Source organism: Schistocerca cancellata, chromosome 3, assembly GCF_023864275.1.
Source record: "Schistocerca cancellata isolate TAMUIC-IGC-003103 chromosome 3, iqSchCanc2.1, whole genome shotgun sequence".
NCBI classification, from domain to species: Eukaryota; Metazoa; Arthropoda; class Insecta; order Orthoptera; family Acrididae; genus Schistocerca; species Schistocerca cancellata.
The window spans coordinates 836916143-836930958 of record NC_064628.1 but is presented as its reverse complement, the minus strand read 5'-3'; the positions used below and the strand labels follow the sequence as shown (position 1 = coordinate 836930958).

Below are 14816 nucleotides of genomic sequence, written 5' to 3'. Positions count from 1 at the left end.
ACAAAGCATGCCTCTGTCGCGCTACATATATTCGACGGCAGAAGTTAGTTGTGGCGGCACCTACCAACATTTTTCAGAACTTCTGCTTGCGTTGCACTCAATTCTAAGCCGCAGGCGGTTTTTCGGATTACAAAAAATGGAAAAAAAGTGCGGCTTAGATTCGAGTAAATACGGTAATCATCACCCGTAAGTTCTGTGCTTGTTGGCACTCCCATAACAGAAGGCTGTGTTGGTGTGGTTGTACTTTGCACACAGAAGTTTTCCCGAGCTGGCTCTGGGTGGGCAGAGTCCACGTGTGCGGAGAGTGCCTTTAGCTCACTCTCCAGCCTCTGGTTGCACCCTGACAGCTCATATGTTATCTTTCACCTGTTGTTGTCAAGGGCTTGTCCAGACCAAAACACAGTTTATATGCAAAGACGTAAGTGTTAGACCATTCGCAGTTCTACAATCACATGGTAAGGTTCATAAGACACCAAGTGTTTAGCCTACAGATCACTTTTCATTCACCAGTGAAGCTGAAATGCATATTTTTGTTGCTTACAAGGCAGTCGTACAGTGAGGCAGCTTTAGTGTCCCCCCACCCAATGCACTATCTTCAGGATGTAGGCTGTGGTGAGGATAATTGGTGAATAGCACATCTGCCAAGTAATGCTTTTGATTTAGCACATTTGAGTACATGACCAGCTGACAGTGATTTCAGTTTGTAATATTTATGCACTGGTGATCACATGACCGCAGTAATTAGCATTAGCCCAAGTTATGTTTGAACACTGATCCCACAGGGTACAGACTCCTCAGTGATACTAATGTGTCGCATGAATGCGAGGCTGTGGAAAAACAGTGGTTGTGTGTACAGACATACACGTGAGTGGGGAGCTCATGTTAAACTTGTTGCAAGTTGTCGGCAGCCTGAAGAAACAGAATCTAGAAAATTTGGCTGTAAAGAAATGTCATTCAGCTCACACTGCTGCTACTTTTTGATGACTTGCACCCATGCATGCCATAACATTGCCAGCATTTTGCCTATCAGTAAGCATGCATTCCAGTGGACACCTGAAGCAGCTAGCTTGTGCTGTCTGTGAGCAGCTCTGATCTGTTCACACAATGTTGCAGCATGGCTGCCACAATGTAAACATGAGAAACAGGGTTCACACATAAGCTATCTGAAATAACAAAATATTTGTTAAATGCATTCAGAGTCTAAGACATTCATTTTCCTCTTCAGTTGGATATAAGTACAAAAGCAACTTTTGCATCTGTCAGCATAGCTTGATGAAACTTGCTCCATACATAGAAAGAACTGCAACAGTATAGTACACAAGGTAAAATAGAAATATGCAATAGGATGAAGAAAAACAACACTTTAATTGAAGACAATAATTACACTGATGTTACCAAGAGTTATGATGGTACCCTGGACATTACAAAAAATGGGACATGTCTACAATAGAAAGTGTGATCACTGTGGATGGCAATGCTTGCTCTACAACATGCTCTTGTGCAGGCTACAAAGATGGTTAAGGAGTTCTTGAGGAGGGAGGGGCGTTCCATTCCACCACCAGTGTAAATTACAACTGCTGAATGGTTGTTGGTGCATGTGGATGTGCTGCAGCATACATCTCCAATGCTTCCCACATGTATCTGGAGGGATCTGAGCCGGGAGAACAGCCAGGCCAATCCATTCATTGACTGTTCACTTGTTCCAAGAACTTTTCCTCCTGCGCCATTCAATGCTGTCACACATTGTCATGCATAAAAATGAAGTCACACCTGGACTGCCAAAACAATCATCTTCAACCATGTTCCTGGGTGCCTTAGGTGTTCCCATCTCTTGTCATATGAGGATGCATCCAGAACCCTTCTCTGACTGAAACCACTCTCATCTAGGAAAAGCCCATGATGCCACTGCTCTTTGGTCCAGTCCCTATATTCTAGGCACCATCCAAATGATACTGCCTACGTGCAGGTGTCAATGGAATGTACAGGCACATAAGGAGACCCCCCCCCACGCACCCCCACCCCCACCTCACGCAGACACCAGATCACTGTGGAGTGTGACTTGCAGTCCTGTTAAATGTGATGCAATTGCATCTGCTGTTTAGTGTGGATCCCTTCTTGCCCATTGCATAGTGTAGCAATCATTTACTACTGGAGTTTACCATGGTCAACAACCTTATCTCATTTGGGAAGCAGTGCCTGTGGTTTAGAACATTCCCCATACACATGAAGAAATGATGTGAGCAATACAGAACACCAGTGTGACACTTGTCACACTTCCTCCTTCTTCCAGTATCCTGATGAGTCTTTCCCATGTGAAGTCATTCAAATTTTGTCTCTGAGCCATGTTATTATAGTCATGCTGATCTCGTGCCACATGACGTCCAGTCTTCTGTGCACGATTGGGAGGCCTCTGGCAATATGATCCAGCACTTTCATTCATGTCCACTGAGTTCTTAATATGCTGTTACTTTACCTACCTTGTCCTTCAGTTTTGCTGAGCAGTGTACATTTTCCAAGTAATATTCAGATGGCAGTCTTACATGGTTGTGAACAGTTTTCTTTTTGACAGTAATTGGACATGTTATAATGAAATAGGCACATAAAGTGTTACAAAAGTTATTCCACTAGTCTGCAACATTTTCTGGATGACATACGGGGGCCGTAAGTCAGTTACCAAAATGTGCTTGGGGCATAAATACTAAATAAATGAAAGTACAAATTTATTATCAATACATAAATACATGCAGAGTTCAATGAGCTTACAAAAGGTGCTCAAAGTGGCTTCCATACTGTTCTAAGCAAACACTGCATTTTTTCAATGATGATTTACAAATTTTGTGACTGTAGGTTTTCGAATTCTGATTGGATTCATTTCTTCAAATGCTCAATATTATGTATCTTCATGGAACAAAATTAATTTTTTACACTGGTAATCCATTCATCAAAGCTCACAATAACTCCATAAGGTTGTTATATCTTGTTGTCATATCAGCTTTTTCTTAACAGGCTGCAGATGCAGAATTTCAGTAGACACAGATATGTCAGTTCCTGATGCCATTCAACCTGAAAGTCACTTCGTCACTCCAAAGAATGCTTTTCTAAAAATTGGGACTGACTTCTTGTCAGACTATGTACACTTGCAGAGTTCCCTATGTGAGTTTGGAACATCATTTAGCCTTGTAGTAAAGTAGACCTATATAGTCTCAATTTCAGCTCTTCAGAATCCTTACACACTTGTTTTTGCTATTCCATACTCCTTCGAAGAATTTCTCTGAGATTGAGTCAGTAATTGCACAAAAGCCAGTGTGACAACATTAAGGTTCTCATCTGTAATAATAGACACAGACTTTTGCCTACCCAAATGAGGAATTTCCAATACTAACCCATTCTCTTTATGTCTTAAATTTAATTTGTGAATACCTTGTCAAGATGAGAGTTGGATGTGTGGAGACCATTTCACAGACAAATCACAAACATCACTGAAACTATGGTCATATTCCATAAAGCTTGCAAAACAAATACATGCTGTTCTATAGTTAACTTTCTATTCAGTGTTTCTCAGATAACAACACACACATATCCTAAACCTGCTACTGTTACCTGTCTTGACATATTAGTCAAGTACAGAACTGACTACCACTACACTACATAAAACAATGTCTAGGAATTGTGAGTGACAATTGAGTTATGGCCCACCTTGTACATTAATTCATGTCTCAGACTGCAATGTAGACTCTAACTTCTCTAAAGAGTTTTCAATTACACATTCATTTTCCTTAGCCTCATGCATACTTTGTGAATTGTGTATTAGGTGAAAGTTTATTATATCAACTCTAAAGTTATCTAAAATGGTGTAAATGTGATCTATGTAGCTAGAGGTGCTTTTACTTAGTCTAGTTGGCCCATCAACTCAGAATGACAAAACATAACTACCCAGAATATCATTTAACTCCCTAATCTTAAATATGCTTCACAGAATCTGTATTAAAATCACCAGCTAAATCCATACCCATGTTGTTACATTTCCTACATTAAATGTCAATCATTTTTTCATCAACTATGTTACTAGGAGATCTGTACAAACCTGCAAAAATCAAGGGTATTTTGTTTACCATTAGCTTTATTCGTGAAATTTCAAATATTGCTTCTACAATGAGTTCTGTGATGAGATGCAGTTTTATGAAATTTAGGTGGTCTTTACATTACATGGTAAAGCCACCAGGTCACAGGTTTAGTCACAGTGATTAAATAATTCAACAGGCTATGTACGGTACTGTAAGAATGATCACATCTACATTTTCCTCACTTAGTGTTTGCTGTAATTGTATGTACTTGTTGTTTAGGTACTGAATATTTTGATGTTGCACTTTAGTGATACCTATTTGTTTTTGTTTCTTTAGGATGTTTCTACCAAATGTCTACCTTTTCACAACTTTTCTGTGATGTATGAGTTTTAGATGCTGCAGAATTATGGACATTTTTCTGTTTACTATCTAGTTTACCACCCCCAACAGGTTCCCCTGTTTATGTTTTTGCAGATACACGTTTTACTTGAAGATGCAGTGTCTAGTATACTCAAATCAAAACCATCCCTTACTAAATATTTATTATTTAATTTTTTTTTTTTTTTTTCGGTTGACGAATATTGCTCTGATCCTGTTGCATTGTTTTCTTATGCCACTGTTTATTTTGCAAATGTATTTCTCACTTACCAACATCCTATTTACAATATGCATAAACACTTTTTGCTAATGAATCAAGTTTCTAGTTTTGTTGATAAGTTCTTGTTTACTACTATTTCATATAGAACCATCACATTGTGACTGAATACCTTATTATAATGTTGTCTGGATTGCACTGGATTTATTTGTGCACCCCGTTTTCAATGTTGCAATATTTTTAATGTATTAATTGTGTTGGCTAGTTCTAATCTCAGGAGAAATGTTGACTTAGCAATCTGGAACTAGTACATTTTTTAACAGAACATCACCTATCATCAGATATTTCTTGGGTAATATGGTTTCATCTCACGATTTTGATGCTTCAATATCAATGCCATTTTTTTCTCTTTTATTGTGCTTCATTGTCTTCCATTTGCATTTGTGTATTGACATGATTCACGTTGTCCGTCATACTTCATGTAGTGTAGACCGGGAACTGTCTGCTAGGCATGCCCAATATAAAACTGACTGGGCACGGCCTGTGCTGCCTGAGTTGTTGTTGTTCCGCTGGCAGAGGGTGCGGCCGAATTCTCGCGTGCCCTCTGGTGGACAAGACTTTACCTGCGGCAACTACTGTCCATGATGCGCTGTGCCGATGTGTGCCTCCCGTGGTCTTTCTGTGACTACTGCACTCCTCCTCCTTCGGGGGGTGAAGCCACTGTGATCCACTGCGTTGGAAGGTGGAGCGTCATGCAGTAGTGATGACTTACACGGAATGCTGGAGTCGAGGGGATCTGCCAACCCTCGAGCCGGAACCTTCGAATACAGTTGGAATGACCCACATGAAGAGGACCCCGTCGTCCCACCACCAGACCCGGGGCATCTCTAATGATGGTGATGCTGATGCTGGAGCTACTGGAGGCCACCAAGGCTGAGAACCATCGCAGTGTGGCCAAGTCACAGGGGGGACGGGCAGTAGTGTCCCCTGAGAAAACAACACGGGTGCTGGCAATGGGGAAGCCGGTGCCTGAGGGGTTGGAGGGTGGGTGCCCAAACATGGACGTAGCTGATTTTGGTGACGACGCACCTCCTGGTCCCCTGCCTGCAAGGTATAGAGCCGGCGGCCATTGCGGCGCTGGACCACTGCTGGTATCCAACGTGGATTGAGACCAAACCCACATGCCCAGACCGACATACCCGGTGGAAAGCCGGGTACCCCGTTTTGCAAAGACTGGCGAGGACCAGGCAGGAGGAGGTGCAGCAGAGTCTTAAGTTGGCGCCCATGGAGGAGCTCTGTGGGGCTGCGTTCTCCCATCGGTGTGGTCCGGTATGCCGTCAGCAAAAACATCAATGCCTCCTCCGCAGGAAATTCGTGCACATACTTTTTCATCTGCATCTTAAATGTGAACACCATGCGCTCAGCTTCCCCATTCGAATGTGGATGAAAGGGGGGAGAGCAAACGTGCTGAATATCAAAGTGCCTACAAAAATCCTGGAAGGCCTGCGAAATAAACTGAGGTGTATTGTCCGATACCAGGGTGACTGGCAGACCTTCCACAGAAAAGATTTTTGCGAGTGCCTGGATTGCAACTTCTGAAATGGTTGAGGAGCAGCGAACCACATATGGGAATTGGGAATAAGCATCAATGACAATGAGCCAAAAGCCATTGAGAAACCATGAAGAGAACGCTGACCTTGGAGACGCCTGTTGGCTCACACACTGGGAACAGGTGGCCATCAAGTGCTCAATTTCTCTGTCAATACCAGGCCAGTACACATGTCTGCGAGCCAAGGTTTTATTACGGGAAACACCCCAGTGCCCCTCATGTAATAACGTGAGGACCTCCCTTCAGCTGCCGTTTCCGTGGCGACTGTAGAACTAGTGATCGGGAAGCTGTCAACCGCTTGGCGGGACGCCACATCCAAATGAAAACACATAATCTCCTCCAGGTCAAACTTAGGATCCGGGCCCACCAGAAGACGGGAAAGAGCGTTGGCATTGACGTGCTGTCTGGTAGGGTGAAAATGAATGTCATAATGGTACTTAGATAGGAACAAGACACAGCGTTGCAGTCTGTGGGCCACCCTATCCGGAATCTGAGAGGCGGGGCCAAATAACGATATTAGTGCCTTATGGTTAGTGATTAACAGAAACTTCGTGTCATACAAGAAAGGGTGAAACTTGGTAACTGCGTAGACAAGGGCCAAAGCCTCTTTTTTCCACTTGGGAGTAATGGGACCGCGCGGGACTAAGAGTTTTAGACGCAAACGCCAATGGCTGCTCGGAGCCATAGGCATTGCGGTGGGCCAGGACCGTCCCCACCCCATACTGCGAAGCATCTGTAGCCAGGACCAACGGCTTATTGGGGTCAAAAGTAGTCAAACAAGGCGCTGACGTGAGCAGGCCCTTCAATGAGGTGAACGCTCACTTGCATGCAGGCGACCAACCAAAAGGAACACCCTTGCGCAGAAGGCAGTACAGAGGATGGGCTATGGTGGAAGCCCTGGGAATGAACCGGTGGTAATAGGCAATCTTGCCTAAAAAAGCTTGTAACTCCTTCAGTGAAGCATGCCACGGAAGGTTGACGATACCTTGGACCAAACTTCCTGGCAGCTGGACGCCGTGCCAAGAGATGGTGTAGCCCACATACTCAATGGACAGTTGGAAGAAGTTCGACTTATGCAGGTTGCAACGCAGGCCCACGGACCTGAATTTGAGAAAGAGGGTTCAAAGGTTGTGCAAGTGTTCCTTTGTGCTGCGGCCTGTGACAATTATGTTGTCCAGGTAATTAATACAATGATGGATTATCAACATGACATGCTCAAGATAAAACTGAAATATTGTCGGGGCACTGGATATTCCGAAGGCCAACCACTGGTATTGGTAAAGGCCAAACGGGGTGTTGACGACCGCCAGCCGTTTGGAGTCCTCATCAAGTGGTATCTGATGATAAGCCTCTGAAAGATCGATTTTCGAAAAATATTGGCCTCCCGCTACGTTGGAGAACAATTCATCAGAACGAGGCAAGGGATAGGTGTCCACCACCAATTGGGAATTAATGGTGGCCTTGAAATCACCACAAAGACTTAATTTTCCCGAGGGTTTCCTGACAATAACGAGGGGTGAAGCCCACTCACTAGAAGAAATGGGAAGAACGACCCCGAGGGCTGTCAGCTGGTCTACCTCTGCTTTTACCTGAGTGCGGAGAGCCAAGGGGATCTGCCTCGCGCGTAGCAAACACGGGTGAGCCGATGCCTTCAATGTTAAATGAGCTTCAAAGTCGGAAACACGCCCCAGGCCCTCCTCAAAGATATCCTTAAAGTCAGAGGTCAAAGATTCCAATGATTGATAGGGAACGTCTTCGGAGACCAACTGTATGGTGTCTGCGATAGAAAAACCGAACGCTTGAAAGGCATCCAATCCAAAAAGGTTAGCGGAGCTCGCATCACTGACAACAATAAAAGTAAGATGCCGAGTGACTGATTTGTAAGTAACGTCAGTAGTGAATTGACCCAGTAGGAGAATGAACTGTTTACCATAACTGCGGAGACGCCAGTAAACTAGAGCCAATGGGGGCCACCCAAGGTCGGAGTAAGTTTGTGTATTCAATAAGAAAACTGCCGCGCCCGTATCTACTTGCAGTTGTAGTCAGCGCAACTGAACCGACACCTCGATAAAGAGTTTGTGTGCCGATGCGTCGGGAGCCTGGCCTGATGAAACTTCCTGAATGTCAATGTCCATGTCCTCTGTACCTGCTTCCTTCGATTCTTTTGAGGCTGAGTGGAAAACTTCAGCAATGTGTCCTTTTTTATTACATTTGCGACCAACGGCCCAACGCTTGGGGCACTCTGACCAATCATGATGTATATAGCACAACGCACAGGATGGTAACAGGGGCCGGCGGCCGGAACTCTGTTTATGTGCCGTGCGGGAGTGGCTGAAATGGCCGGATTGTACTGCTCGCACATTGTCCACCCCAGATGCAGTGGACGCGGCCACACCGCCCTGAACTGCTGCAATGTCGCACCACGCTTCCAACTGTTGACCTGAGGCGTGAGAGACTTCATATAATTGAGCAATGGACAGGACTTCCTCAAGAGAAGGGTCTTCCAACTGCAGGGCCCATTGCCAGTCCTCCCTATCAGGGGCCAAACGAACAATGACGTCTCGCACCATAATGTGGGCATACGACTCTCGCGACTGCTCCATGACAAAATGACACTTGCGACTAAGACCGTGCAGGGTAGCGGGCCACAGCTGGTAAGACTGATGGGGCTGTTTCTGGCATTGATAGAACTCAACCCTAGCCGCCACAATATGCGTGTGGCGGCGATAATATGAAGACAGCAATGAACACAATGCGTCAAAAGACAAGGATGAGGGTTCCTGCAATGGCACTAGCTGCCGCAAAACTTGATACAGCGAGGGAGATATCCAAGACAAGAAAAGAGCACGACATACCTCTGCATCAGCAACATAAAATGCCTGGAAATGCTGCCGAAGGCGATGTTCATATGTGTCCCAATCCTCAGCCGTCTCATCATACAGGGGGAAGGGAGGAGGGAACGGCGCTGGAGCAGACTGCATGGAGAGCAATGCCAGAAGTGCTTGTGTCATGGTTGCCATGAGCTCCTTCTGCTGCTCAATCAAAACCTGCACTAAATCCTCCATGCTGTGGATAAGCTGCGAAACTGGAACACTGACGCAACATGTGAAAGAACAACCCTACTTGTCGCCGAGTGACTGATTTGTAAGTAACGTCAGTAGTGAATTGACCCAGTAGGAGAATGAACTGTTTACCATAACTGCGGAGACGCCAGTAAACGTTGTCTGTCGCACTTCGCGTAGTGTAGTCCGGGAACTGTCTGCTAGGCATGCCCAATGTAAAACTGACTGGGCATGGCCCATGCTGCCTGAGTTGTTGTTGTTCAGCCGGCAGAGGTCGCAGCCGAATTCTTGCGTGCCCTCTGATGGATGGGACTTTACTTGCGGCAACTACTGTCCGTGACGCACCGTGCCGATGTGCGCCTCCTGCGATCTTTCTGGTGGCTACTGCAATTTGAATACTGCTTTCTTGAGTAGTTCATTTGTTGTAATGTCATTAGAAACAATGGCCACAATTTGTTTACTGTCAGGCACTATGGGTTTGGTTCTTACTTTTTGCAAACATAAGACATTGGTTTGGTTCCTAGATTAGCATTTATTTTCTTTAGTGGTAATATTTCAATTTCAGGTGTTTCTATGTTGCTTTGCAGTAACTTAATAGTTTCATCTCTCGAGTTCACTGCACTCTGTAATTCTGCTGTTTCTATCTGTAAACAGTCACGGCATGTCTAAGGACAATCATTGCTTATGAATTCCAGAGTTATTTCTGCACATTCTTCACATAGGCAGAAATTATACTTAAGACATAAGATAATTTTGATAACATGTTTTTCTCATTTCTTACATGTCAAACTTTTGAACCTGTGGAACTTCGGTGATAGCAAATGACAGATAACACAGTGGTACAGAGAATACAACACACTTTATTTTATAGAAACTTGGTACATACAAGAATACATGACATAACACACTTGAGTCACAGAGCGAACTGCTGCTACCATCAACTGTGACGACAAACTTTTGACTTTTTGATGAGAGCACTGCTTTGGCGCACTGTTTCTTTGATGCCATTTTCTTTCAAACTGTAATTTTTCTTGGACACACACACACACACACACACACACACACACACACACACACACACACACACACACAGTGGGATGTGAAATGAATGAAGTTATACGTAAACAGGTGGAAGTGGTTACTGTAGCCAACTTCTGTAAAGTTTACAACAAATTATAGCTAGTGCTGTTCAGCTCAAGCAGACCATAATTGAAATTACTTCTAGGGCATTTTATGTTCATTTGAGATTGGTACTTTGGAAGGGAGCAGGGTGTTAATTACATTTTCTGTGAGTCTCAAGTGAACTGAAATAAAGAGTTTACTGTTATAAGTATTTAAGTGAAAAGAGATTTTCATATATGAAAGTACTGATATAGTTTGTCAGAGTAGTTGGTGAATTCTGACTAGACAACAGTGCCACTTAAAAAATAAAAATAAAAATAAAGCCATTATTTCAATGGCAGTTAATTTTCCCTTTCATCGTAATATTAGGAAGGAAATATGTGACACTAGCTGCAGTATGAGAGGGAGTGAATTTGAAATAGATTTTACTATAAAAATGTTTGGGTAATGCTATCTCTGAGACTAAATGATAATTGATTTCTATTATAAATCAACACACTTACTCCAGTAGGAAGACTTGCTCAAATGTGAAAGAAACTCATTATGAACTTGCAACATATGTTTAATAATCAGTGTGTAGTAATTAAACAGGCTTTGCCTTAATTGTTCACATTCTGAGAAACTAATAATACTGAGACATGTGACTGCTCAAAAATAAGTTTTTAACATACAACATAGTTGAGTGTAACTTCATAGGCTTTCCTGGCACAGTAAGTCTTGAAAGTCTCTTCGGGTTTGCTGCCGGATCCTAAAATCAACTTGACTCGATATTTCAGCGATACAACTGGTCACCATCTTCATGGAGAATGCTGCTTCTGCTGATGAGTCCCACAGAGAACTGATGCTAGGCTGCAAATCAATGTCCTATATAGGCCACCGTTCAGTACACAGTGCATGCACCACCCATCACAGTTGCTGCCCTCCAAGACAGGGAGTGGTGCCGCCCTTAGTAGACACTGGCCGCAACGATATATTGCACTCAGGGCTGCACAGAAGAGCCTATATAGGACGTCAATTTGCAGCCTGGCATCAGTTCTCAGTGGGACTCATCAACAGAAGCAGCATTCTCCATCAAGATGGCAACCAGTTGGATCGCCGAAATATCGAGTCAAGTTGATTTTAGGATTCGGCAGCAAACCCAAAGAGACTTTAAAGTAGTTGAGTGTATTTTAGCAAGAGAAATGGAATTCAAAGTAGGAAGTGTCATAGCACCAGCTGGAAGAGCAGAAAACTGGTTTTCACTTTTACACAGGTTTCTTGAAAAGCTTGACAGACTAAACAAACTGGTATAGGATAGGAAAGGATGTCATGCTTCATCCAAGATCAGTGTCAACACCCAGTTGTGCTGCTTGCAGGGAACACGGCCATGCAGCAAAACCCTTTGGGTAGTGAAGCACTCTATCAATAAAAAATAATGAGGAAGAAAGAAAAAGATATGTAAAGTGCATAAGGTAAGTGATGTTTCTTAAAGTGCAGGGTTAAGAGACTCATGCCTGTTGAGGAGAGGAATTTAAACGAAGTCAAACAATGATCTGGGATGCAACAGATATGCCTTATGACTTAACTTTCAATTTTATCTCCCACTAAATGAGGTTCTTGTTTTCAATATATTTCTTAATAAATGAAGAACTGATTATTCTTCTTATTGTTGCCATTCACTTTGCTGAAGTTCTCTCATGCGCATTCAATGGTTTGGCAGCACTGAAACACCCAACGTGTAGGGGAGGAACAGAACTTATGTACTGAAGTGAAAAATAACAAAAATAAAGTAAAATCTAGTCTCATGGTTATTAAATACTTACCAACAGTAATGAGAACTAAGCTGTTCTCCTCCTGTCCAAAGCGACCAAACCTTAATGCTGCGACAGTGTCAGGAGTTGCAATAGTATCAACAAGCTGTTGGCCAGAATATAGTTTAATCAAGCCACCTGAGAGAGCAACTGCCACTAAGCACAGTCCTTGCTGAGGCAAATGAACACTGCCAATTGCTGTGATATTCTTTTCCATTTGTAGCTTCCACTGTCTGCGTCCCTGTGATAAACACCTGTTGTATTTATTTACTAGCCAAACTGTGTAAGACCATGTGAATCAAAGCTACTCAGACATGAAATAAATCATTAAATTTGAGTAAATACCAAAGCACTGACATAAAATAAAGAAATTAAATAAGTAAGGAAAAAAATGTGAAAACAAAAGACTTCTGATTGCACATATAAATAAATAACATATTATATACAATAAATTCCATGTGATCTAATTTTGCTGCTCCTGTTTAATTATATCCTTGTTTGTTTTAAGCAGCAAATGAGACTTAACATTCTGTAAGAATATGTTATAAATTTGTACCTACAATCTTATAGTCCTATCCTCCTCAGTTGCGCGCAATATTACGGTATATTAATAATTTTTACTTATGGACCGTCTGACAGCAACTGAATAAAACACAATTTTAGTGCCATACGCGTTTCGCCTTTATTTTCTGCAAGGCATCATCAGTGGCCTGGAATATGTACATATGTTAGCTATTTTATTTACATTTTTGTCATTGTGCCTATAGGTTATAAACAGTTCTGGTGGTTGGTATTTCCTATTAAGTAGTAATGTTTTGGACTGTACTTACAGGTTGCGTAATATGTAGGAAATTGTCCACGCAACCTGCAAGTACAGTCCAAAACATTACTACTTAATAGGAAATACCAACCACCAGAACTGTTTATAACCTATAGGCACAATGACAAAAATGTAAATAAAATAGCTAACATATGTACATATTCCAGGCCACTGATGATGCCTTGCAGAAAATAAAGGCGAAACGCGTATGGCACTAAAATTGTGTTTTATTCAGTTGCTGTCAGACGGTCCATAAGTAAAAATTATTAATATACCATAATAATTGTACCTACAATACCTACTTTGAACACTTCTTCACAGTGTTCTTTCTGTACTCTCTCTCTACACACTGCTTGAGTCATTGGGTATGGTGCTTTCCTTTTATCATTTAAACCCAAGTGAGGTGCTGCAGTTGTTAAGACACTGGAATTGCAGTCTAGAAGAGCAGGATTTCCCTTCCAGAGAAAAATGACTATCTATATGCCTCCATATGAGCCCTCATTTCTCTTATCTTGTCCTTGTAGTCCTTACACAAAAAGTACATTGGTGACAACAGAATCATTCAGCAGTCAGCTGCAAATGCTTGATCTCTAAATTTTCCGAATAGTTTGTCAAAAAAAGTTCTCTTCCCTCCAGGTATTCCCATTTGAGTTCACTAAGCACATCTGTAACACTTGCTTGTCGATGAAACCTACTTGTAACAAATCTAGCGGCACGCCTCTCAATGCTTCCATGTCTTCGTCTGATCTGATCTGAGTACTTAAGCAGTACTCAAAAATGTGTTGCAAAAGTGTTCGATATTCAGTCTCCTTTGTAGATGGGCTAACACTTGCCTAAAATTCCCCCAATAAACCAAAGTCAAGCATTCACCTTTCCTACTATTTTCCTTTTGTGCACATAGCACTTCATATCACTTTGCAGTGTTGTGCCTAAATATTTAATTGACATGACTGTGTTAACCAGCACACTACTAATACTGCATTAGAATATTTGAAAATTGTTTTTCTTACTCATCAGTATTATCTTACATTTTTCTACATTCAGAGCAACCTACCATTCATCACATCAACTATAAATGCTGTGTACTATAGTTTCATCAGCAAAGAGTTGTAGTTTGGTGCTCACCTTATTAATCATATCATTTCTATACACAGAACACAAGAGTGGACCTATTACACTTCCCTGGGGCACTCTTGATGGTACCCGTTTCTCTAATGAATACCCACCATTGAGGACAACATACTGGGTTCTATTTCTTAAGAAATCTTCAGACCACTCATATATGGGAACCTAATCTGTTTGCTTGGACCTTTGTTAACAGTCTGTAGTGGTACACTGTGTCAAACACTTTCTGGAAATCTAGGAAAATGAAATCTGCCTGATGTCCTTCGTCCACGGTTCACAGGCTGTTGTGAGGAAAGGGCAAGCTGAGTTTCACACGAGTGATTCTTTTTAAATGTATGCTAATTTGTAGGCAGAAGCTTTTCTGTCTCAAGGAAATTCATTATATGCAAACTCAGGATATGTTTAATAATTCTCGGCAAACAAGCGTTAAAGATATTGATCTGAAACTTTGCAGGTCTGCTCTTTTACCCTTCTTATTTAGAGGATCACCTAAACTGTCAAAGCAAACTGGGATTCCATCTGGAAAAGGCGACTTATTTGTTTTCCACCCTTGCACTAGGGATGCCTATTACTATGTCCTTTCCTTCTGCTGTCTTCTATTGCCACATGAAACTGGTTGATGCTTGGCT

At 42.3% G+C, this 14816-nt stretch overlaps 1 protein-coding gene across 4 annotated transcripts in view; it reads right to left on the bottom strand.

Annotated features, from left to right (window-relative positions):
- The window catches only part of LOC126177106 (Bardet-Biedl syndrome 1 protein homolog), a 130343-nt gene that overhangs the window by 27372 nt on the left and 88155 nt on the right, over positions 1 to 14816 (bottom strand). For all 4 annotated transcript variants that reach the window (XM_049924371.1, XM_049924369.1, XM_049924372.1 and 1 more), the window contains one exon: positions 12255 to 12483. In XM_049924371.1, the coding sequence (XP_049780328.1) occupies positions 12255 to 12483 (229 nt within the window). The remainder of the gene's footprint in view (positions 1 to 12254; positions 12484 to 14816) is intronic.